The sequence below is a fragment of the Antedon mediterranea genome, chromosome 2 (assembly GCF_964355755.1).
Source record: "Antedon mediterranea chromosome 2, ecAntMedi1.1, whole genome shotgun sequence".
Classification (NCBI taxonomy): Eukaryota; Metazoa; Echinodermata; class Crinoidea; order Comatulida; family Antedonidae; genus Antedon; species Antedon mediterranea.
This window is the reverse complement of record NC_092671.1, coordinates 26,136,961-26,162,843: the sequence shown is the minus strand read 5'-3', so window position 1 is coordinate 26,162,843 and position 25,883 is coordinate 26,136,961. Positions and strand designations below refer to the sequence as shown.

The 25,883-nt window shown below is 33.2% G+C and overlaps 1 protein-coding gene across 1 annotated transcript in view; it reads right to left on the bottom strand.

The window, feature by feature from the left end:
* Nucleotides 1–203: 203 nt before the first annotated feature.
* LOC140040793 (uncharacterized) overlaps nt 204–25,883 on the bottom strand; it is a 59,371-nt gene continuing 33,691 nt past the window's right edge. The window contains exons 39-70 of the mRNA XM_072086971.1: nt 25,538–25,806; nt 25,222–25,360; nt 24,551–24,955; nt 23,623–24,057; nt 22,729–23,139; nt 22,209–22,291; nt 21,539–21,860; nt 20,805–20,995; nt 19,931–20,165; nt 18,778–19,200; nt 18,197–18,619; nt 17,592–17,861; nt 14,890–15,153; nt 14,364–14,639; nt 13,780–14,046; nt 13,122–13,397; nt 12,590–12,717; nt 12,001–12,114; nt 11,542–11,611; nt 11,112–11,267; nt 9,924–10,158; nt 9,405–9,587; nt 9,021–9,164; nt 8,635–8,716; nt 7,364–7,454; nt 6,631–6,692; nt 5,861–5,998; nt 5,015–5,137; nt 4,097–4,245; nt 3,155–3,299; nt 2,916–3,000; nt 204–2,449 (exon numbers count right to left, since the gene is read on the bottom strand). Of these exons, the coding sequence (XP_071943072.1) occupies nt 2,391–2,449; nt 2,916–3,000; nt 3,155–3,299; nt 4,097–4,245; nt 5,015–5,137; nt 5,861–5,998; nt 6,631–6,692; nt 7,364–7,454; nt 8,635–8,716; nt 9,021–9,164; nt 9,405–9,587; nt 9,924–10,158; nt 11,112–11,267; nt 11,542–11,611; nt 12,001–12,114; nt 12,590–12,717; nt 13,122–13,397; nt 13,780–14,046; nt 14,364–14,639; nt 14,890–15,153; nt 17,592–17,861; nt 18,197–18,619; nt 18,778–19,200; nt 19,931–20,165; nt 20,805–20,995; nt 21,539–21,860; nt 22,209–22,291; nt 22,729–23,139; nt 23,623–24,057; nt 24,551–24,955; nt 25,222–25,360; nt 25,538–25,806 (6,653 nt within the window). The 3' untranslated portion in view covers nt 204–2,390. The remainder of the gene's footprint in view (nt 2,450–2,915; nt 3,001–3,154; nt 3,300–4,096; nt 4,246–5,014; nt 5,138–5,860; nt 5,999–6,630; nt 6,693–7,363; nt 7,455–8,634; nt 8,717–9,020; nt 9,165–9,404; nt 9,588–9,923; nt 10,159–11,111; nt 11,268–11,541; nt 11,612–12,000; nt 12,115–12,589; nt 12,718–13,121; nt 13,398–13,779; nt 14,047–14,363; nt 14,640–14,889; nt 15,154–17,591; nt 17,862–18,196; nt 18,620–18,777; nt 19,201–19,930; nt 20,166–20,804; nt 20,996–21,538; nt 21,861–22,208; nt 22,292–22,728; nt 23,140–23,622; nt 24,058–24,550; nt 24,956–25,221; nt 25,361–25,537; nt 25,807–25,883) is intronic.

Sequence of the window (25,883 nt, the reverse complement as noted above, 5' to 3'; positions counted from 1 at the left end):
AAGTCTGATAGGTTCGATGTAAAGTTAGACATGTGACAGAAATATCAATTACCGGATTACAACGGGTATATCTTTGTTGTTATGTGTGTGAACGAAGAACAAGATAAACCACGATGGATAGGCCTACATAGCTTTACTGGATAGTAAATATTTTAATCGCATTTTCTTAAAGGACGTATTTTGACAAACTAGTAAACAAAACACAAGTTCTATGATTGTTTTATTCAGTAGGATTATTGACGTTTTATTTAAAATAATTCAGTGGGCAAAGAAATACATAAGGTATGTCTTTTACCATCTGGTAAAAGACATACGACCCTAGCCAGCATATGCTACTGTATGTTTATATAATAAATGTTTTCATATTCTGGAAATTACTAATTCTTGCAGATAAACTGATTGATATCATTACCATTATAATTACCCAATACTTTGTTTCAAACTGGAGAGGAAATTGTGTCTATAAACGACCCATATTCATATATTATACTTCAACTAAATATTACAATGTTATATCCTATAAAATTGCATAATAATTATTTGGAGGCTCTAAAACCCTCAACCTTTGTTATTATTAAAATTATACAACTAAGTAAACCTCGCCTTTTGCTTTTCTAATTGTAATTCTAACAATCTACACGTCGTACAAAAATATATTTATATAATAAAATTACAAAAATAGCTTATCTACAATATTGTTAACCGCCAACACTAAACAACAAACTTTGTTCATTTAATTTATGTAAAATGATGAATATATAAAAATGCCATGTACCATACAATCGCTAAAATATAAATATGTATCATATATATTACAAAGTAGTTCTATACAGCCTTAAAATGTAAAATGTCACCTATAGATTTTTACCTAATCAATTTATTGCTAATTTTGAATTTTAACTATTAAGGCTTTCGATTTAAATAATACAAATTAAAATATTAAAATCGTCAAGATAAACAGATTACCGTATGTGCCTAAAATCGTTATCTTTAATTAAACAAAAATTACAATTGGTTAGATTTATTTAGCATAATGCAGTTACAGTAGAATCCCTCGTTTAGGACACTCCTATTCAGGGGACACTCCTATTTAGCGTACACCCCTATTCAGGGGACACTCCTATTCGGGAGACCTCCTATTCAGTGGACACCCCTATTCAGGGGACACTCCTATTCGGGAGACCTCTTATTCAGTGGACACCACTATTCAGGGGACACTCCTATTCGGGAGACCTATTTAGCGTACACCCCTATTCAGGGGACACTCCTATTCAGGGGACACTCCTATTTAGCGTACACCCCTATTCAGGGGACACTCCTATTCGGGAGACCTCCTATTCAGTGGACACCCCTATTCACGGGACACTCCTATTCGGGAGACCTCTTATTCAGTGGACACCACTATTCAGGGGACACTCCTATTCGGGAGACCTATTTAGCGTACACCCCTATTCAGGGGACACTCCTATTCGGGAGACCTCCTATTCAGTGGACACCCTTATTCAGGGGACACTCCTATTCGGGAGACCTCCTATTCAGTGGACACCCCTATTCAGGGGACACTCCTATTCGGAGGACACTTCTATTCGGGAGACCTCCTATTTAGCGTACACCTCTATTCAGGGGACACTTTTCCGTGTAACGATCAATTCTATTCAGAGGACACTCTTACTTAAGTGGCTGGAGATATCCCTTAATAGGGGTTCTACTGTGTATAGTACTGTATTATGAACTTGCAATTTGACACCAAACATCGTAAAGTTACACATTAAAATACAAAATACTTTACATTTAGTATTAAAATAAAAATGATTAATAAAATAATTTATATGAATTCATTTCACATCAAACTTGTCTGTAAATAAAGTGTACTACAACTTTAAACAAAAAATTGATATTATCAATATTTATATAAAAATAAACATTTTACGGCAAGAGGTAGCTTGTTTATGTAAACACAATTTGATTTGTAGTTTAGTGAGTAGCAACCAAGGACTATAACAACTTTGTCTTTTTGTGTTGTGATAGATTCTACAACTACCCCAAGCTATCATAAATGACCATGTGTACATCTGTAATTTGTTAATTGCGAACATTCACATAACATTACCGATTAAAAAAATATCTCAGTTTAACATTTTCCAAAAGTACTCAAACATATTTATGAAAAAGCCAATTATTGTTCTAATCTTCAAATTTACACTTATAAAACCTTTTAAAATTAATTATTCTAAATTTGTGATTATTGTTGATAATTCAAATATCAAAAGCTACCCATTAAGAGGAATTTCACAAAATTATATTTCACTTCTTAAGCTAAAATTGTTATCTGCTCCAAGGCTTGGAAGATTATTTCATTCTTAATTTCAGGTGATTTCAAGTTGATTCACTTAAGCTACAATGTTTGCTTCCATCTGAATGGCATCCAAATCGTTCGACAGATTTTGCCCTATTGAAAACAAAATTAGAAAAGTGATATTGGTAAAAAAAATCATATTAATATTTTTTCACATATTTAACATTGTTTTATTTGCTCTCATTTCTGTATTAGGTTTTAAATTTACATCTTTTACTTATTCTGATCTTTTTTGTCCTGTGTAAAGCCCTGTCTCAACTATCAAACTTTATGTGACAAAAAAATGTGATTTGCCCATATATGGACATAATGATGTTTGGCATATCACTACCATTTATGCATATCATTACCATATTTGGTCTCATCCCGCTTTTTTGTCAAACTAGTTTTATAGTGTAGACAGATCATAAGATCTTGTGTTTATTGAAAACTGTCTATTTTCTTAAGTGATTGATTGATTCTATCTCCAGATTCTCCCTCTGTATCTAGGAAAATGTCATCATACAGTCCAACCAGTGTACCACACCACTCACATTAATATTTAATTATTGAGTCTTACCTTTCTTTTGTAAAAACCAGTTGTTCCCGGATACTTTTCCTAGAAGTAGGTCTAGAACAGCTTGATGTATGAAGACATATTGGGCCTTAATTTAAAAAAAATGAAAAAATTAACATATTGTAGGCGTGTCTAATAAACCCCAATTGAATGAGAAACATTTTATGTGTTTAATTGGTCATATCCTTTTCATACATACTTGTATAATTACTAGTGCATTGAAGGAATATTTATTTACTTACCTCAGTTTGAACCATATAACAGCGTTCAAGCCTCATTTGCGCAACCACTCCAAATATATCAATGTTATCGTTTGATTTTTGTCGCACCAGATATTGCGATAGTATGTCCAATGCAATGAATACAGCTGTACGACCTACACCAGCACTGCAATGTAACAAAATATAATAATTAGCAATATTCATTTTGATCAATAACCTTTCCCAATGTTGGGTGCATCGTTTAATTCCAGATCTCAACTAATTTGATTAAATTCTTTTTAAATACAATGTAAAGTGTTCAATAGTTGTATTGATAAGTTATCAATCACTTAAAATAATTAAAAAAGAATTTATACCATAAGCAATAGCTAGTAATTAATATTATGTAACAAAAGGTGCTTAAAGAAATACTACTACTGGTAGTATACTAATACTGGTTTCACAATGTGTAGCTGTATGCAGGAGCAGCACCAGTGGGAAGGAGAGGTGGATGATCAAGGAAAAAAACCCTCGCCCTGCACCCTTCCATCAGTGGGAAGGAGAGGTGGATGATCAAGGAAAAAAACCCTCGCCCTGCACCCTTCCAGTACATTTGTACTACATTTATAGTGTACTGATACTGTACTGTTGGCTTATTAGTCTATGACAGCAGCTTATACAGTAAATGTGGTTGGCCCTTTATATCATGTCTCACATTTACTTATTTATTCTGGTTTATTAAAAAAAGACATGGCTAGACAAAACTGAATTGCGTCTAATAACATCTATAGAAAAATAACAAAATAAACATACTAGAAAAATTACATACATATACAAAAAAAATAAAATTCATAAAAAGTATAAATTATGTAAAAATTACGAGACCGCCCAGCCATGAAAATCTTAGTGCTGTTTAGCTTTAGGTTATATCTATAGAAAATTTTAAAGTTAAATAAGCAAATTATGTTTTTTTATTGTACTTACCTACAATGTACCGCAGTGGGGCCTGCATTAGGTGATGATTGAGCATGTACAGTACGTACAAATCGCATAAACGTGTCAGTTTCAGTTGGAACGCCATGAGCTGGCCATTCTGTGTAGTTAAAGTGTCTAACGGCTCTCACTACACCGTCCTGCAATGAACATATAATAATTATTATTACTACATACCATTATTGAATTAATTAGGAATAACCAAATTATAAGCCATTGAGGGTACTGTTATTTGATGTGTTGAAATACCATATTAGTTAGTACACCTAAGTCCTTAACCTTAATAACTATTTAACATTATAGTAGAATTGATGACAATACTATTAAGTAAAGAAGAAGATTTCCCCTATTCTTTCTCCTAAAGTGAATAATATATGGTATAAAAACCAGACATGCTGTTACTTTTCACTTAAAGATGGTTGTTTTATTATTATTATTCCATATACGTGACCTTTCTTTATCTTATTGAAACCAATTTTTTGACAATAATAAAACAAATATATTAATTGACAGGCACAGACCAAATTCTAAACCACCTGTTGATATACTGGATATTAATAAATAAATTATTTTGAAACGATAACGATGAAGAAATCTGTGAGAATGAGAAAAAGCTGCACCAACCGAGATTCAAACTCGGAAACCTTAGTTACAAAATAATTTATATAGATTTACAATATGTATTCTCTTAGATCAATACAGTAAAAGCTTCCTTTTTTGGTCTGCAAAAGTAAGCTAAAAAGGAGCACATCTCGAAATCAAGCCCACCCAAGAGTACTAAACAGAAGTATGATGAGCTTCTTTTCGAAGATTTACAATTTATCAATAGATGGAGTATGAGCAACCAAGTTTCTATTTCATATTGGAGAAAAAAAAAGAGACTTGGAAATAGTGTTTTACTGTTCTTACTTTTTCAATAGTGAATTCTCGAATGATCCATTCCGGCATAGCATTTTCAGCTGTCATAGTAACAGTAATATTGCCATATATGGTCGAGTCCTGGTCAAAAGGCCAGTAATGATCACACTTTACCTGTAGAAAATATAATTTATTTATTCATCATATATTGTTTAGTAAAGGCAAATTTGTCATTTTATACTGTATACCTATATTTGTTTTGATGATGTGAAGAAGAATAAAAAACAAATAAATGAGAAAAATAATGAATTTCCACAGGTAGTTCAATTCCTGGTCAAAGAAATTATAATTGATATAATAATAAATATGTTTTGACAACTCTTAATATAAATGTTTCCATTGAGATAATATTGATTAAAAATGCACATTTAGTAGCTGGAATGTTCCTATGAAAATTGGCCCTAAATATAACACAAAACAGAATACTGTTGAAATTGACCCCGAAGTTTATGTAAAATCTATCTTTATGATTTTTTAAGTAGTTTATATCAGATAATCAGCCTCTGCTTTTACTGATTTTTTTGAGAGCTTTTCCAACTTTCGCAAGTCCTTGATTGATACCGAAGTGTTTAAGCTGATATCGTGAATAATGTTGCCGAACTTAAAAAATTGTAAAACATTCGGCATATTTCCAAAATGTATAATATCTTTATAAATAATTTGTTTTTATTTATGAGATAATATATTCTAGACAGAGAATCGAATATTCTTATACAAATAACATTGTGGCATGCATGGCGTGTCATACTAATACAGAATAATTTTTTTTTTATGAACCACAGTTGTATACATTTCTTAGTATATCCTATTTAAATTAATAAAATGTTTAATACTAACTCGTCCCTGCTCAACGCATTTTCCAATCATTACAATAGTTGGCACGTTGTGATCCCAAATCATTCTCCAAAAATCATTTTTAGTGTCTGGTAATGGACCCTGTGTTGCTATGTATTCTTCCATTGCGCCAGAAACACCCTAAAATAAAGTGAATGATTTATTTGTTATACGAAAGAAATATAAAGATGAGGTTATTTTATACACCAGTTTTCCATTAACAGCTACCCAGCTGTACCCATCTTTAAAAATTGTTTCGCTGCCCAAATATTTTGCAGACCATCGTTATACAAACTGTCTTAACAATAGGGCAACCTTTTTTTTGCATAATTTACTCTGAAACCAAGCTAAATTAAATTACATTTTTTTTCTGAACCCATTGTATACTTTCCCCACTATGGTACTATAGCAAATGTGCACATATTGCTAAGTAAACAATAATTTTTAACATTTCAATGGAATTGGTGTTTGGCACATTAACATACAAGATACAACATTTACATAAGATCCAAATTGTCATCCAGTTACCCAAAGTATTTTCACCACTAATTTGCCTTTAGTTTAAGATATGTTCAGACCTGAGGATTTTGGTTTTGTGTAGTAAAGCAAGGTAACTAATCCTATACGTTTTTACAAAGAAAGGTCTGTGAGTAACAAGTGGCTTCTACTAAAATGTTCACCTGTGGATCAGTACAGTGTGTACAATATGAAACCATAACGGCATAGTTCTGAACAGGCCCTTCACATTTAATAATGTTTATAGGTCAACTTACTGTCATAAAACTAGCATTGATGTAATCCTCAGCACCAGAAATCTGTACTCTATTATGATCATCTAAAAAAATAACATAAATAAAAATATATAAATCCATAGCCATAACATCGGCAAAGATTTGAGGCTCACTTGCTTCATGGTTCTGGTGGTAGAACAAGTCTTCTCGGATAAAGACTATAAACTGTCTTAAATTGCCTGTGTGCACTTTAATAAACCTATTACATCTTTCGAGACAAGTAGGGGGTTACCCCGGTGTACTAGTTCACACACAGCCGCTGTCGTGGACAGATGAAAGAGCACCTTAAAGTGGATGCACTGACATGACGTGACTCTTAAAAGGAGAAGCATGTAGTTGAAAAAAAACATTTTAGTCCACAATTGGCGCTATAAAGAACTTGTATATTATTATTTAGTATATTAGATATAACATTACCTAAAAATTGCATTAAATTTAATTATATTATCTATATTAATATTAAGATGCGATATGAGACAGAAGACAGTGCATCTGGAATGTTCCAGTTTGGTCTTTCATTGGTGTATTTAAGGACAATGCTAGTTGTATATATATTACAACAAAATAGATCATATAAACTTATCATCCACTATAAAGATCAGTATTATTTAAAAGTTTGGATTGAGATAGACACTAGTAAAAAATGTGAGGTTTGCGATACGCTGTGTGTTTCTAAAAGGAAAATCCAGATCTAATATGGTATTACTGCACTTACAAGGCAAGATGTTACTATAGCGGTTCTTGTATCTGTTCTCAAGTAGATCACCAGCAACTGATGTTTGTTCTAGTCCTATCGTTCTTAGATCCTAAAAAGAAAAGTGTTATCAATTGTTATCTGTATCATCAACAAATTTACCCATTCTGACATCTTTTCTAAAAGGATAGTGTAACAAACAAGCACGAATGTGCAATACTCGGGGTACAGCGAAAGAAGCTGTATACAGACGTATACAGTTATTTCACCATAAAGTAAAAGAAACCCGAGGTTTCGTCCGGGCTCGAACCAGGTACCTTCTGCGTGTTAAGCAAACGTGATAACCACTACGCCAAGAATCCGCATATAACCATATAACTACATAACGCTGTGGTGTGTGTCACACATTGTGGCTTCTTAATTAAACAAATTAATTAACAAAAAATTAAAAATCCGGCTCTATAGCTTTGAGGACATGTCCCTGTAGTATGTTCATGCCAAATCCCAGCTCAATACTATAACGAATAAGGGAGGAGTAGTACTTTAAAAATCGCACTTTTTACTCAATAGTGTCCAGATGGAGGAAGAGAAGGAGAAAATGAGTAAGTACTAGACTCGGGTACCCCGAGTAAAAACTCACTACCTCCACACTGAATGATATAAATCTTGAAAAAAAATATAGGTTCGATTAAAAATTAAACAGCAAAGTTTGGATTTAGAAGATGTATCCATCTGAATTAACACTCCTTCAAAATCAGAATAAGTTATAGGTGCAATTTGTATCACACTGTATAAAACTTTCACTCAAATCATCAATATTGTCATGGTGCGTTTTTTAAAGTTCTTGTTTTAGGTTATTTTAGCTTCACAACTTGTTACATATTGTTATTAATGCTTTTCAAATTGGACAACATTGTGAAAAGTTGAATAGAACAAAATTATCAATGTTTATGTGATACAAATCAATCAATTTAATTATATATAATAACTATTATTTATTATTATTATTATTGTTTTGTTTCTACTTAATTTGTTGTATCTTAGTTTTGTTATTTTTATATTTTATAAATAATGATGGAGTAAGAGCAGTTTTCTGTTTGGGCTGATGCCTATTACTTGCTCCTGGCAAGATGAATTGTAAAACGTACTTTTAAGAACTTTTGCCGAAAAAATATTATTATCATCATTATTATTAATATTATATGGGTGTGTTATTAATTTAAATTTGGAAAGAATTCATTTATAAAACTTGACACTAAAAACAGGTACAGTACAATTAAATTTAAACTTACTTCATATTCATCTGAGAATTTGTAACGTCCTGCAGAACCCATAGACTTGACGTGATGTACAAATCGTGTGTTTGGAACAGGTCTACATGCAATGAAAGTGGTGGTAATAAATACAACTAAACAATATAGCTGGAGTAGTTTTATATAGACATAAAAAGGTTTTCCATGTCATTAAAGTTGTAAAACTGAAAGAATGTGTTAGGGTACTCATGGTAATGCAGTAAAACTCCTATTAAGGATAATAATATAATAGGAATGTAGGTTATAATAGTGGTGTCTCTTCACCTGTGATAAATATAGAATGTTCCTACATAATTGTACATAGGATTATTCAAATTTAATGTATATTTGAAAACAACGAAACTTAACAATGAGCAAATACTGACCTTGAAAAGCGCCCTCTCCTGGATGCATGACTCTTTCCACGAGGATGAACTTCGACAACTGTAGAATTATTAGCATTTGCATTGTAGTGTCCTCCGTAAGAGACATTTTCTAGAGGTATTTTTCCATTTGAATTCGAAATATATCTGCATAAAAATAATAATAAACAAGCTTACTTTTAAATGAAAAAATTAAAATCGAAAATTGTAATAATAGCCATTAATTGTACTCTTTCTCCTACCAGGTTCATGATTTATAATTGCTCTGTAAAGTAATTTTCCATTCCAGTGTTTATTAGCCCAATTTATTGGAAATCACATATTAAGGTAAAAGGTACCCACTGGTATTGGCTATACAGTAGTACAGATAAAAAAACAATCACTTACGGGTCTTCATCGTTACAAGAACAGCAAACACAGATAAGAAGGATAATAAGAAGTATAGTGAATACTCCAACAGTGCCAGCAACGATGTAACCAAAGATCTTGGGATCACGGTTTGTGACGATTCGAGATGACCACTCTGTGTCTGAATATTGTCCTTCTTCATTGTATCCACGAATCGCATATCTGAAATATTATTATTAGTGGCAATTATTATTAATATCACATATGATTATTACATACAGTAAATAAAACATGTTTTTTTTTTAAATCTTGACATCAGGCTGGATTTTATTACAGAACCTTGGGATCGGTAGCCAGGCAACAAGGTACAACTTCACTCAAATACATTATCCGTGGGGTTGAAGTTGATGATGATACAGCCTGCAAATGATTAGAGCGGAAGTAGTAAGGTGTTAAGGAACTATACAATAGATGACCACTCTTGACTGTTTATGGCCAGATTGACTGTCGCAGAGCACACAGGTAGATTTAACGGTAATTAGAATACTATGAACAAACCTCCAAGACGTAGCTGTTTTAAGTGGGCCATTGCATGGCTCTGTACTTGAACTACAAGGGTCTTCATCTCCAACAGTGATGGTGACAGTTTCCACAGACTCTGCTTGTCTTCTTCGACGCCGTGCCGCATTTGTGAACCAATTACGCCTTGGACCAGATTGATAAATTCCCCAAAAGTTGTTTCCTTGTATTCCCCTGTATGTTGGCAAAATAGCAGGTGCTGCCTCACTTAAATCTGACAGAAAAAGAATGAAACGTTATGGAAAGCTTGTAGCATAAAGGTCACATCACACTAACACAGTCTTACTGTAGTAACATCATAACATAGCTTACCATCCATCATAAGTTATAGCACAAGTCCACTAAGAGAACAGACTACAGGAGTTCAGCACAACACCAACAATATGGTCACACCAGCTAAAAGATTGCACTACAACATCAACAATAGAAAGAGCCCAACATGGTCTCATCAGCTAAAAGATCGCACTACAACATCAACAATAGATAGAGCCCAACATAGTCTCACCAGCTAAAAGATCGCACTAACACATCAACAATAGAAAGAGCCCAACATAGTCTCACCAGCTAAAAGATCGCACTAACACATCAACAATAGAAAGAGCCCAACATAGTCTCACCAGCTAAAAGATCGCACTAACACATCAACAATAGAAAGAGCCCAACATAGTCTCATCAGCTAAAAGATCGCACTAACACATCAACAATAGAAAGAGCCCAACATAGTCTCATCAGCTAAAAGATCTCACTAACACATCAACAATAGAAAGAGCCCAACATAGTCTCATCAGCTAAAAGATCTTACTACAATACATCAATAGCAAGAGCCCAATACACACTAATGACAGGATCTGACCACAAATTCAACAATAGAAAGAGCCCAATGTGTTCTTATCAGCTATCCACAACATCAACAATAGAAAGAGCCCAATCCACACCAATGACAGGATCTCACCACAAAATCAACAATAGAAAGAGCCCAACATGGTCTCACCAGCTAAAATACCTCACAACAATACATCACACCAGCATCACAGCCAATGCAGCTCAGCACAACATGACCAATAGTATAGACCACACATCATCACCAGCTGCAAGATCCACCTATATACTTCTTGAGATAAACATCCTATTGATGTTCACATACTTTAGGAGCATAATCATGCATACCTTCATCTTCAGAATATTCTCTAACCATGATCACAAATGACACAACTACTCCATTCAAATCGGAGAAAAGATTACTTCGAATTGTAATAGTAAATGTGGTATCAGTAGAATCAATCAGAGTTACTGCGTTTGAGAGTTCATCAATGATAAGTGGAGCTGAATAAACAAATTAAAACAATGAATGAATAAAATGAAAATAATTGTTTGTAAATACTTTGATAATACAATCAATAGGAAATTCATCATGTCTGTCATGGAAAGGGTCCTTAGGTTTCAGTGGCATATCCCATAGAAAAAAACAAGGTATGTTTTAATGGTTTAATGAGTTGTTTCCAAATAATTTGTTTAATTACATATGGCTACTCAATGAATGATTTTGCAATTCCAAATCATCCACATAAAACCTTTATCTTCTTTACACAAAACTTACGTTCAAGGTCTAATGCAATATCTGATTGTGTAACTGGTTCTCCTTGACCTTCTAAGTTTGAGGCAGTAATCTGAAGAAAAACGAAAGGTTTTACAAATTTAACTGTAATGTAATAAATAAGTTTCTTCTTTAAAAAAGAAAAACATACGGTTTACAGTTCATTAAATTCTCTTCAAGTATTTTCTGTTTATTTTGAAGTGCTAATTATCTTCTTTATCCTGGCTGGGACATAATCTGCAAAAGAGTTCCTCCATTTAGTTTTTCCTTGCCATCTGTTCTGCTCTTCCGAATTAAGATAATTTTTCTTCAGGTCTGTTGAAAATCCAAGTTGTTTCTGGTCCCCATCTGTTTTTTTTTCCCTGTCTACATGAGTGTTACTTTGGGTATGCATCAGGATTTTGAAGTGTGAAACGATTGAGCAGTAAAACACTATTTAAATTCATCTAATTATTCACTTACTGTAAATGAGTATGTATATCCAGCCGTTAGCCCTGATATGGCAATATTTTGGAATTCCACATGGTTGGGTTGAGCTGTAATCTCAAAGAACAATTCATCAAGAACGTCATTCCCCTGAGAAAAAGACATTCGAATAAACATATTGGAGAAACATTTATACAGATAAAGATATATCAGAAAAATCAGTGCCGTAGTCAGGGGAATTAAAAGTGGTGCGGTCTGGTCTAAAAAAAAGAAACAATCTATGTGCAGGCATGGTGCGGGTCACAGTGTTGTCAAAGGGTTCTGTCAAAAAGTGGTCAGGTTGAATATGGTTCTGCACTAAAATAACTCTGCAAGAGTAGCTTTATAATGGCCGTTTTGTTGTCAATGTTAATTTTGTCATAATTATATAATTGTTTTAGCAATCAGTCCTGAAGTGCCAAAGTATATGATTGGATTACAACATTAAACTGAACATTAAATTTATATTCCACGCACACACAAAAACTCTTATTCTAGAGTCTCAACTAGGCTACTCCAAAAATGTTTTCTTCTGGTTTTATACTGTATATATAACACTAGGCTAGTGCCATCCAAAGTATCTTACCCGAGTTCCAGTGTAAGCTATGATATAACTAGTGATGACACCGTTTGGTTCTGATGGAGCATTAAATGAAACCAACACTTGGTAGGCTTTATCTTTCACTACAGAGAATGACATCACTGGACCAGGCACTGTATTTAAAGAGATGTAAAGGTAACTACAAATTAATATTTACTTTACTGTACTTTTCTCTCATAAATGGCATGTATATTTACTCAAGATTCAGACACACTAGAAAACCTCCCAATTGCATACAACTTTGAAATTGTCCAAGTTTAACCAAGAAAGCAGCAGTGCCAATGCTAATGTAAGGCAATGGGACATCAACCTGCTTTAACTGCTTAGCATTCAACAGCTTATTGAAATTGTAACAGTTCAACTTTAATATTCATCTACAGGAGCCTAGATCAAAACAGAATTTAAGATATATTCCCAGACTTGTATAATCTTCAAATATTGTAGAGAAAACTCTTTTCACTACTAATTCAATTATATCTGATTTAATTATTTCTAAAAAATGTAGTAAAATCATTACCCGCAGAAAATGTTCGCTGTCGGTATATAACAGGTCGACTGAGAGCGCCATTTGTCTCTGTTCGGATAGTGTACTCAACAGTAGTGTGAGGTAGGATGTTGGTAAGTGTCAGTTGTGTAGACGATGTGGATTGTGGGGAAGGTCCAGAAATACCAATATCGATAGGTGTGTAGGAGATAACATAGTAATCAACCGGTTCAGCCGCTGCAGTCCAAGAGATTGTGATTAAATTTTCTGTGACTTCATCAGACACAACATTACTTGGTGCAAACGGACCTACAGATAAAAATGTGAAAATCAAATCTATATGCTTAAAGAAACAATAAATGGAAAGTAATAGAAATTATTGATAATAAAATGTATTGGTAATTCTCATAGTAGTACATGGTAGTACTCATTTGTTCAATTGAATAAACTATGTAAATTTGATTTATTTTAAATAATTTTATATGTTCTTTTTTAGTATTATATACTCCACTAAAACACCTGAACACACATCATATTTAGGTACAGTTATAGGCATAATACATTATTTTACCCCACATTATGCTTATACCTGAGTTAATACAGGTTTAATTCTAATAATAATCATTGTTTACAAGGAATGGAGCTTGCAATGAATTTGATGCTAGGCAAAACAAGTATATTTACAACTTACGTGTTGTTACACGTTTTGTGTAAGGTTCACTTTGCAGTCCACCTGACTCAGTTATTATACTAACAGTGTAAGGCTGAGCTACCATTAAACCTGCAGCTTGATACATCAATGAACTGGTTGAAATGGTTGTCTCTTCCACGACAGTTGATGAGCCTTCAAGTGTGTATGACAATATATATTGGTCAACGACACCCACTGCAGCTTCCCATTGTATTGTAAATTGAGTTTCTTCTGTCGTTTCTGCTGATGAAGTCACTGGACTTGGATCTGTAGAAAAAAAATCAATTTAATATTGCAATTGCAAGTATATTTTTCTATTAACCACACAATTTCAACAATATATTATGTCTTGAAAATAAGAAAATCATATATATCACATATTACATATATAACTTTTTTGAAAAAAATTACTGCTAGCAAATGTTATGTATGAAACAACTAAGTCAAAGCATAAATTAAAAATCAAATTAGTTAAGCAATAAAGTATAAACAGATTTTTTTAATTACTGGCAAAATAAAAATATAAATTCTTCTGATTAAAGAAAATTTTCCCTTGTAATTGGTCTTTAATATATTGCACCTACCAGTTCTTTGGGATGTCGATCGTTCATTACTCTCCAAGACCTCACCAGCATCCATAGCAACTACAGACAATGTGAACATGTACAACTGACCCGGAGTTAGGCTTTCGACCGTGTATTCATTCACCCCACTATTCAAAAGTATCGGGTTTGCAGGGCTGTTTGGATTATATGTCAATTTGTACTGGTAGTTCTGTTCAATGCCGTCAGGCGTTGTCCAGACAAGATCAACTGTTGTAGTTGTTGTGTCTACAGCTGAGATTTCACTGTCCGGTGGGACTGTAAAGAAAAATAAATAATATGTTAAAATAGAGGCTGGCAAGACAACAGAATTATTATGACTACGTATTACTAAAAGCCTTTGTTTTCTAGTCTAGTCAAGTCAGGGTAAACTCTAGTTTATGGATATGAAGTCTGAAATAAAGAAACTTTTAAGTAATAATTATTTTTCCTTTAATATATAGCAAAGAATCACAGAAAAAACAAAAGATATTATTGCTTATTATTTTAAAAAGGAAGTAGATCTTACTAGTGTATTCTGTAACAGAGGACCTGGAACTCTGCTCATTTCCAGAAACAGTGTAAATTTCAAACTCATAAACACGTCCAGGCAGCAGGTTTGTAAACAAGGCAGATGTATCACTGCTAGAGAAGCTTGCTGGAGATGCTGGCACTCCTGTATCTGGAGTGTATTCTATGACGTAGTTATCAAAGACACCTGCAGCAGCAGTCCAACTGAGTTCAATCTCTTGAGTTGCTCTACTGTCAGCTAGCAAGGTCACACCATGGGGTTCTAAAAGATAATTGAAGCTCAATGTTTAAGTGATGTCTGAGGGAAAGAGATTTTTATAAACATGACCAAAAGTAGTAAAACTTTTTAAAATAAAGTGGGCATACAGTATATATCAGCATTATTATTATAAGAAATAAAAATTTTATATGAAACAATATGTGGATAAAAACATAGTAAAGGCTAAAGTTTCATTTATGGCTATAAAATCAAACAGACTTAAGATTCTTATAGAATAGAATAATATAGAATTTTTTAATTTATTCATAGATGGGAATATTGAAAATTGGCTTGTTCTAATTTTTACATTTTTACATTTTTTTTTACATTTATTCCACATTTATTTAGTCATCAATTACAGTACATCATAATTACAGTACAACTGAGAACAGGGATCCTGCATAAAAAAGCTATAGCTTCGTTTTTTTGTAGGACCCTTTTACATAAGAACAAGTATATAGAACTTAAATAAACAAAGGTGTTGTTAATCAGCATATAGTGATAAAAAGTATTTTTTAACCTGTTTTTTTATACATTTATTTTGTTTCTTTAAGATAACCGGTTTATTACCACCATTACAAGTGAATTCTTTCCACAATTTTGGTCCATATATGTGTATAAACTGTTGACTGCAAGTTAGTCTTGTGAAGGGAATTTCGAATTCAGTTTCTGTTCTGAGGTTATGAGTAGGCCTAATACTGTCACAGTAATTAAAAATATTTAAAATGTGATGTGGTAATTCATTGAATTTTACGTTTGCCATAAATCCTATGACGTTTACTTTGTAAATATCATAAACGTTTAATATTTTTAGTTTCTTAAACAGTGGCTCTGAGGCTTGTCTGGATTTAGAGAAGGTAATGCATTTTACAGCTCTCTTTTGGAGTTTTAGTATTACTTCTAACGTGCTCTTGTATGTATTTCCCCATATTAAGTTACCATACTGAAGGTGAGGTAATACTAAGGTGTTATAAAGACTAATACGGACTTTATGAGGAAAGAATTCTCTTACTTTTAAAAGTATACCAATTGCCCTAGACATTTTTTTCCTAATAAGCTGTATGTGATGTTTCCAGTTAAGATTTTCGTTTAACATTACACCTAGAAATGTCACATTTTCTTTTCTATGTAATAACACATTATTCATTTTTATTTTAAACTGGTTTTTGTCAAAGTTCTTTTGGCTAGTTCTAAAAACAACGTAATTAGTTTTGCTGACATTCAGTAACAGCTTATTTGCTTTAAGCCATACGTTTATTTTTTCTAGTTCAATATTCATAGTATGGTTTAACATTGTAGGGTCATCTCCCCTTGTTATACAAGTTGTGTCGTCAGCAAAACTAATTATATCTATTTTACTACTTGCTCGACTTATATCATTGATGTAAATTAAAAACAAAAGTGGTCCTAAAACAGAACCCTGTGGCACCCCTATATTGGTGTCTTTTAAACATGATGATCTACCGTTGGCATAAACATATTGTTTGCGGCCACTTAAATAGTTTCTAAACCACATTAAAACGATGCCTCTTATACCATAATGCGCCAATTTGCTCAACAGAATACTGTGATCGATAATGTCAAACGCTTTTGACAAATCCATAAAGGTAGTAAGTGCATATTCCTTTTTTTCAAATGCATTTAATATTTTATGGACCAAGTCGATCATAGCATGAGAAGTTGAGTGTTTGTTTCTAAATCCATATTGATTGTTGCTTAACACTTTACATTTTGTAAGATAATTGTATAATTGATTATGGATAATCTTTTCAAAAACTTTCGAAAAAATGGGCAACAGCGATATGGGACGATAGTTTGAGGCCAAATGGCGGTCCCCTTTTTTATGTATGGGAACTACTTTGGAAATTTTCAACTTCCCTGGTATTAGTCCAGTTTGAAGTGATAAATTAAAAATATATGTCAGCGGCTTTAAAATATTGTATTTTACTTCCTTTACAACTTTAGCTGAAATGTCATCAAATCCGGAGGCTTTGTTTGAATCGAGAGATTCAATAACTTTTAGTACCTCCTCCTCATCAACATAGCAAAAAAACATTGAGTTGCGTTGTTTGTTTGTGAGGTATTCAGAATATTTTGTCGTAGTAGACTCAATATTGTCTCGAACCTTACAACCTACATTAATAAAATAATCATTAATATGATTTACAACATTTTCGCAACCATGTATAGTTTCATTGCTATGTGTAAAAGAAGATGGAACTTTAGTTTTTCCTTTATTCGGATCAATTACATCATTTATAACATTCCATGTTTTTTTAATATTACCATTTGTTCTTTATATGAATTGAATTTGAAATGTGTCTTTAATATAACTATTTAAATTTACATATACTTCAAATGATTGACTTAATTGAGATATTGCTTTAAAGTTCATTTCATATATTTCTATTTTAATATTTAGTTATTAAAAGAAAACTTACTGGTTCGTTGTGTAACAGTAACAACTCCTGTAGATTTCACAACACCATCTTTTACCAGACGAAGTTCAATAGTATAAAGCTGTCCTGGTGTCAGTTGCTCAAGGTCCATCCTTCGTTCGACAGTGCTACTTATGTCAGTTGCTGTATTTGGAATACCATCACTTGGTGTGTAGCTAACCTCATAAGCATTGAAGTAACCAATAGCCTCAGTCCAGGTAAACTCTATCAACTCATCTGTATATCTTGTTATAGTAATCTCAGATGCAAATTCTGGAGTAGCAAAAAACACATATGTATAACATTCATTCAACAGATTAAAAGTGACTACACATTTACTTTATTTTCTTCCAGAAATATACAGCGGTATCTGACTTTGAATTGAAAATAGAATTAAAAAAAAACATGTGCGTATATGTTTCAATCAGGTAAAATATACCATAGAAAACAAAGATTTTGAAATTCAAAAGATAGCTATATCAATCCAACATTCTGTTAAGGGGCTGTAAATAATTATCTTTAGCCTACAGTAGAAGAATTATTTGTAAAGTGCAAAACCTCTTTTTAGGAAGTATGAGTTTAAAAAACTATTTTGATGTAAAACATACGTGCACAAGTAATCTGCTGACATCCAAGTACGTCATTTTCATCTGGATAACCTCCAAGAGTAATTCCTTGTGCTTCTGCTCCAGTCTTTACCACCTCTACACATGCATACATGTACTGGTCACATGTATAACCAGATAAATCAAGGGTGGCACTGACTCCTTGAAAATCTAAGGCGGTTGGTGGTGATAATGCAAGACTGCGTTGACTTGGACTTAGATTTGCAAGTGTTTCACCATATCGTGGAGTGCTGTCATCGTTCGAGGCACTCACAAATACATTCAGATCCCATATGTTGCTACCAGATATTGTTAGGCTTTCAGCCCAAGGAAAAACTTCAACATTAAAGTTAAAGGTGTGCTGATCATCTCCTTCTGCAACTCCGGTATTCTCAAAATTTGGAGATACTTGTTGAATTCCGATGCCTAGAAAAATAAATAATTCAGTATTTATCATTTGGTTCATTTAAAAACAAAGAAAAGGATATTTGAAAAGGGTGGATATTCCTTTTCCTTTTAAAATTGATTGATTGATTGATTGATTGATTGATTGATTACCTGTTTAAAAATTTCAGAAAACTTACCCAAGCATCTGATCTCAACACAGCCAGTGCGACCAGTCAATGATTGTGTACTTGCGAAATCAAAATCAGGAGCAGCATTTGCATTCTCTTCAATCTCCACACACAAGTACATCACTTCAGAGCATCTCTTTCCACTAATATCAAAGACACCGCTAAGTCCATCCAATGACAATGTCACACCAGGAACAAGATCTTTATCCATCTCACTTGATGGAACAACTGCCATAATAAAGTCAGTTCTTTGGCTACCATCGGCTACTGGGCTTAAGAATGCTTCTGCTGCCCAGAGATCATCACCATTGACACCAGCATAGAGAGGATCAGACATGATCTCAACATTAAACCTTACAGTTTGGGCATTGTTATCCTCTTTCATTGGGCTTCCAGATGTAACAGTAACTCCTACTGATGTTATTCTTATACCTTCAGCACAAATATATTCATTAGTTAATAATGTATACAGTATATTGAAATTATGACAACTTATATCTTTTTGCATTTTGGTTTTGATGTTGATATATTTCAACAAATTCAAAAACAAATCAAAGAGATGCATAGGCAGGATATAGAAAAAAACCAAGATCAAAATAAATAAGTTAAAACTGCCTCAATATAAGTTTATTTTCACGACATGTTTCGAGCATAGCCCATCATCAGGTGGAGAGAATTGTAACAAAAAAAAACATATATAAATCATAAAATTACATACTAAAACAAATCAGCCAATCAAAGATGTTAACAAACAAAAGGCATATAGTTTTAAAGGCAAGCTTTTAAAAGCTTTGGGGTTCAAAGCAGAAATGGTTGCTTATAAAGCAGAAAATTTAAAACAAAGACAAAAAGTGTGAATAATTGTTAATATATGAATGTTTCTGGCAAAATTAATGTTTAAAAGATATAAATTGTACATTTATGCCGGTAGAGGCAAGAGTGCCAAGCTTAACAATTATTCTTTCTTCTATAATTCTATGAGATGTCTCAGAACCATAGGTCTATTAAACTAAAGACTCCTGGGTTACCTGTAGCCACCCATTTGTAATAATGAGCATTCCCTTTCGGATATTACAATTTCTGGTGTTAAGGTATATAATGGTTCTGAGACATCGTCATTAACATTTGTATTACATTCATCTTTGTATTAGATATAACATACCTTCACAATCCACTGCAACACAACCAGTTAAAGCACCGTCTGTTTCGCCTTCTAAACTGAATAGTGGAGAAGCAGATGAACTTCTTGCTATTATTGCACATATGTAATTGTCAACATTATTACAACGGAAGGCACTCAGGTCTAGAGTAGCCGATACACCCAAGAAACTTCCAGTCATCCCGGATGCAAGAGTCATATCGGATTGGCTTGATGTTAGGTCAGCATTTGTAGTACCCTGTAAAAATAATATTTAAATTTTAGATTCAATGCAGTATATATCTGAACCTAAATGGAAGTTTTTGTAATACATCTATGCTTGCAGTATTTCTAAACTTTTACCAAATTCCTTTATTCGACAGCTCCTTTTTTTTAACTGATGATAATTGTATAACTACTATGGAACCTTTAATCTAAACAATTAAAATGTCATGTTCCCTGTTTTTATTGTCAGAAGACTATCTATGATCATATTCTATTTTATAACACACCTGATTGTATCCTTACACGCATCACGTGTCATTTAGAATTGGCCCATCAAAGTAATATCTAATTATCACACTCTAATACACTTTCAGATTTTTGTAAACATTTTAAGAATTTTTGCCATGCGACATTGTTCGCGTTTGTAACTGTTCTACTCCGCATCCTAAGTTGGAGCACTGCCTTTTTTAATGGCCTAGCATATGTTAATGGTTTACAATGGATAAACTGAATAAAAGTAGGTGTGTTATAAAAAAAATAATGAATGTTTTGTATTCATTGAATGGAGAGATTCGATAACAAATTGACTGCTCTATTTCCATGAAGTCATAAAATATTCTCACCATCCAACTCATAAACATTCATTATTTGCTTACTATTTTTAAATATATACCTCCTTGTCACCCGAACCATCTGCATTTCCACTGACAAAAACTTCAAATTCCCACAGATCTGTACCAGATATTTCAGCGGATAGATCTGCAGTAGTTACTACAATATTTAGGTTCACATCAAAGTTTTCCGTCAACTGAAGAAGAGGATCTCCATTTACCACCGTAACATCAGTGTTTGTTACCACAACACCTATAAAGGAAACAATTGAATGGTTGTATAACTATAGTTAATCTGGAGATAGACTCTTTTATATCATGCAACTTTTTAAAAAGCAATATCTTTGGCAAATCATTCTTCATTACCATAGACATATAAATGTTAAATATGTATTCCAGTTTAGAGGACCAATCATATGCAGGGCGGGAAAAAAGCAAAGAACATTACAGTAAAAAATAACATTGATAAAAAGGAAATAAGAGTAGAACAATGTTATAAAGAGAGATTTAAGTGAATTTAGAATTGATCCTGAATAAATCAAATCCTCGTACATGGGAACCCGTAGCAGAAAATGCGGTGTTCACAAATTAAAACTGGAATAACTGACATCTATACAATCAGAACCAACATAAAAAAGCAAAGGAAACGTCACCAGCAGAAAATGTAAAAAAAATTATTTAACAAAGGGACAGATGATATTTATTGTCTTTAATTATACAGAAATTGGCCAACCAGTAAGAGTAATCAATCAAAAATGAGGTTGATGGCAGTTTACAGATATTTTCCGTGACATACCTTCACAAGCGAATTCTTTGCAAGAGACATATTCATCTTCTTCAATGGTGAAGTCTGGAGATGCACTGGGTGATTTGGACAAAGAAGCACAGATGTGGTTAGCAGTGACACTGCAGATAACACCATCAAGATCCAATTCAGCAGATCCTGAGATAGTGATAGCAGCACCAGAAGCAAGATCTTGGCTTGCATCATCAAGTGTGGCAGTTGTCTCAGAAACACGTGTTCCTGTGCCTGCATTGTTTGTGCTGAGAAATATCACCACGTTCCACAAGTTGTCACCTGCTACTGATGCTCCATCATCGTTTGAGGTTACATCAAGCTTTGTATAGAAAGAAACTTTATTATCAAACCACTCATTGCAAGTTTAATAATATAAATTTACAAATGTATTACAAAATAAAATGTTTCTGGTACTCTAATATATGTTATAAATGTAATATATATACAATATAATTTACACAGGAGACGTGACAAAAATAGCAGAATAAAGCAGAAGACACTCATTCGAATGGTGGTTATACGCCGGCTTAGATGATGTAGGTTAACATTACATTTGGACAAATTAGTATGAAAGCTTAAGAAGTGAATTTAGTAAAGCACAATTTATATAGGGACAAACCTATTTATTTATTTTTTAAAAACCTATAAAAAAAATGTTCTGACTTACAGCAAAATCAAATGGAAGTGAGCTTGCATCTTCCAGGATTGTGAAGTCACCAACATTTCTAAGTTCTGTACTCACAGAAACCCCTGTCAAAAAAAATATAAAAATCACATTTTAATATAACGAATTTTAAGATATCAACAGCTTGTAATCACTGTTGTTATTGATTAAGTCATAAAACATTTTATGTAAAAACAATCATGTTGTGTTTACTATCATTATTTGACACAACTTGTTCAAAATGACATTCACAACAATATTTTGCCATTTATCCACAAACAGAATCATTTCGAGACCCTGCCATATACAATGATTAAACTACAGATATGTTTTGAAATACATTCTCTAAAAAATATTCTAAAATTATAATTATAATAAACAGTTATAGGTTATTAAGTGAGTGCTAACTTAATCTTCAGACCAATGATCACACAATGAACTGTAAGATCTGACAAGCAATGAAGCGTAAAATGAGGTAAAATTGCTGTGCAATATGATTAGCTGCTACGCAACAAAAACCTACCAACGCAACTAACTGCAGAACAAGCAGCTAAATCACTTGTGTCTTCAATTGTGAAGTCCGTTTCTGGGTTATCACCCTTTGACACAACCAAGCAAAGGTACTGAGCATCTTCACAAAGAACACCGGTTAAGTCCAACATTCCATCAATGTTGTCCAATCCAGTTGTCACACCGGAAATAACTTCAGAATTTCCAGTAAACGACACGACCAGAGACGAGGAAAGCAAATAGGCTCCACTTCCATCACTCTCACTGTTTGGAAAGAAGGTTAGTTTCCAAAGATTGTCACCACTAACAGTTCCACTATTAGATGCAATATCTAAATTGACAGAGAAGGTAAGGGCATTGGCTTCCGCACTAACCAATGGTGATCCAACTTGAAGATCAAAAGTTGTTTCCTCAATTTCAATGCCTGAAATAAAAATAAAATAAATAAATCAACAGTTTGTGTAATTTTAACGTTTACCTGATCATATAGAGGAATAAAATGAATCTTTAAATAATATGATCAAGATTCAAATGCATGTATAGCACAAAAAGGCAGTTTTCAATACTAATTGCACATGGTCAGGGATTACAATAGTAAATTAATCACTGTTTTATCAGATGTGTTCTATGACAGGGGCCAGTTAACAACTACATCTCAAATGATGAATTGGATCCTTTAAAGTGCATACAAGCAAACAGTGTACACTGGACCTACAGTGTATCCTAATCCGAGAGGACTTGTTTCACAACCAAAACTAGGAACACAAGCCAATACTGTTGTCTCTTTATGTATGGTAAAGAAGCTTTTGCCTACCGCTCAGCCATTAAACCCGCTCAGCACGTGACATTGAAGCAAGTTGTAGCAAAAAAAATCTCCAATTGAGATGTTTAATTAAATTAAATTTACCTTGACAACTAGCAACGGGAGTGCATCCAACTTGTGCTGTTGCTCTGTCTGGCATTGGAGACATTGTAAAGTCTACAGAAGGAGAATCTCCTCTACGGAAGTCAACACAAATGTAAAGAGCATCATCACAGGTGATTCCATCCATTGGTAAAGATGCTGTAAGACCAGTTATCTCAAGAGCACTGCCAGCAGTAAGATCAGCATTGGCCTGTGCTGATGTCAGTACAAGTGGAGTCTCACTGGAATCAATTTTTCCATCTTCACCATCAGTACTACTGAAAAACATGGTCATTTTCCAGAGATCACTTCCAAAAATGCTGGCACCACCTGAGTTTGATTGAACAGCAATATCAAGAACAACATCTTCAGAATTTTCACCTTCAACCAAATTACCACCACTACTGATAGTCGCTGATGTGGATGTAGTTTCAACATCTAAAAAAAATATTCATATAATATAATACATGGTTCTCAAAAGTAGTGTGTTCATAAATGTATCTTGCAAATTTGTACACACATACATAAATATACAGTATATAACTGTATGGTTGCCAAATAAATATTGTTATCCTAGATTTATAAATAACTTCAAATATGTACATAATTCTTATCTTGGGATTTTATTTGGACAGTGGTCTAGTATAAGTAATTTTTCAATTTTTTTAATGGAGAGAATATTTAATTTGATAGAAAGATCGACAACTCTATTTAATAAGGCTCCTTTTCTCACCATCCAACTAATTATATTATTTGTATACTATATAAATTAACATCATAAAAACTCTACAGTATATATATATATAAAAAACAATGTCCATTAATTATAAGCTGTGCCTTGTTAAGGCACTCAAAACATTCATTGCACTATGCCATAGATTACATTTTAAACAAGAGCAATTTTAAAATTAACAGTTGCTATTTAACTTACTTCTACAAGTAATCTCTGAGCATCCAATAGTCTGTCCAATTAAGACAACTCGTGGTTGGGCTGTGGTGGCTTGACGGACTTCCACACATATGTAAGCTGCCTGAACACAAGTTGTCTCTACATCTACAGACACAGCTACAGGATCAAAGATCAATGGCGTACCAGCAGTCAAACGTTGTGTTTCAAGTGTGCTACTGATGGCACCATTTGCTTCGTTAAAACGATCAGAACTTGGGTCGGTTGTATCCTGATCGCTTGTAAAGACAGTGATAAGCCACAGGTTTGTCACTGACTCAAGACTATTATCTTCACTATCAAGAGTTACGGACAGTGTTATAGTGTTACCAACAGAATTTTCGATAAGTGAACTTGAAGTTGTTACAGATGTATCGGTAATAGTAATAGCTGTTAAAAAAATAAATAAAAAAATTGGCTTTAGAAAGTACTATGTATTTATGAAACTATCATCTCCAAAATGTGGTGTCTCTAAATCATACAAGATTCTTTTTAAATAAATACTTGACACATGATTCCTTGACACAGTTTTGCTCGATGTAAGTCTAATATATTAATATGGTCATGGTTTGAAAACTATGTTTTGTGTTATTTTAATGTAACTAAATATCATTCTTTCAATATCTACATTATTTAATACCATAAGAGCAACCTACCCAAGCATTCTAAAGGCTGGCAACCAATCAGTTCACCATCCAGTGTAAAGTCTTGTGGTTGAGGAGAATTTCCTTTTCCCAGTTCAACACATAAATACATGAGGTTAGAACAGTACTCATTTTCCAACGAAACAGTTGTCTACAAAACATAAAGCAAAATAAAAAAATTGATATAACATCAGATTCAAGATCTGAACTTTTGATCTTCAGTTTGTTTTCTGCCTAGCCTTCAGTTTGTAAGATCTTTGAATTTCACACCTAGTAGGGATTACAAATTTAACTTTAAAGGTATTAAATTACATACACTACCACTAACCTGTAGATTGAGTAGAGCAAGTTGATCATTGTTGATATCATTGTCTTCTTGTGACCCTAGTGTCACCAGGTTCTCTATATATCTTGTTCCTGTTCCATCACTTTCACGAGTTGCAAAGAGTGTCAACTGCCAGAGACCATCACCAGCAATGGTAGCACCAGTTGGATCTATGCTGAAAGCAGCACTTATGTCAAAAGTATGTGCAGAGTCACCCTCTGAGATATCAGCTCCTGTGTTGATGGTCAGTGCAGCCTGCGTTACTTCCACCCCTAAAAAAAATTTTAAAAGATTGTTTCTCTTTTCTATTCTCATTTATGTACTTTTACTGTATAACTAAAAAAAATAC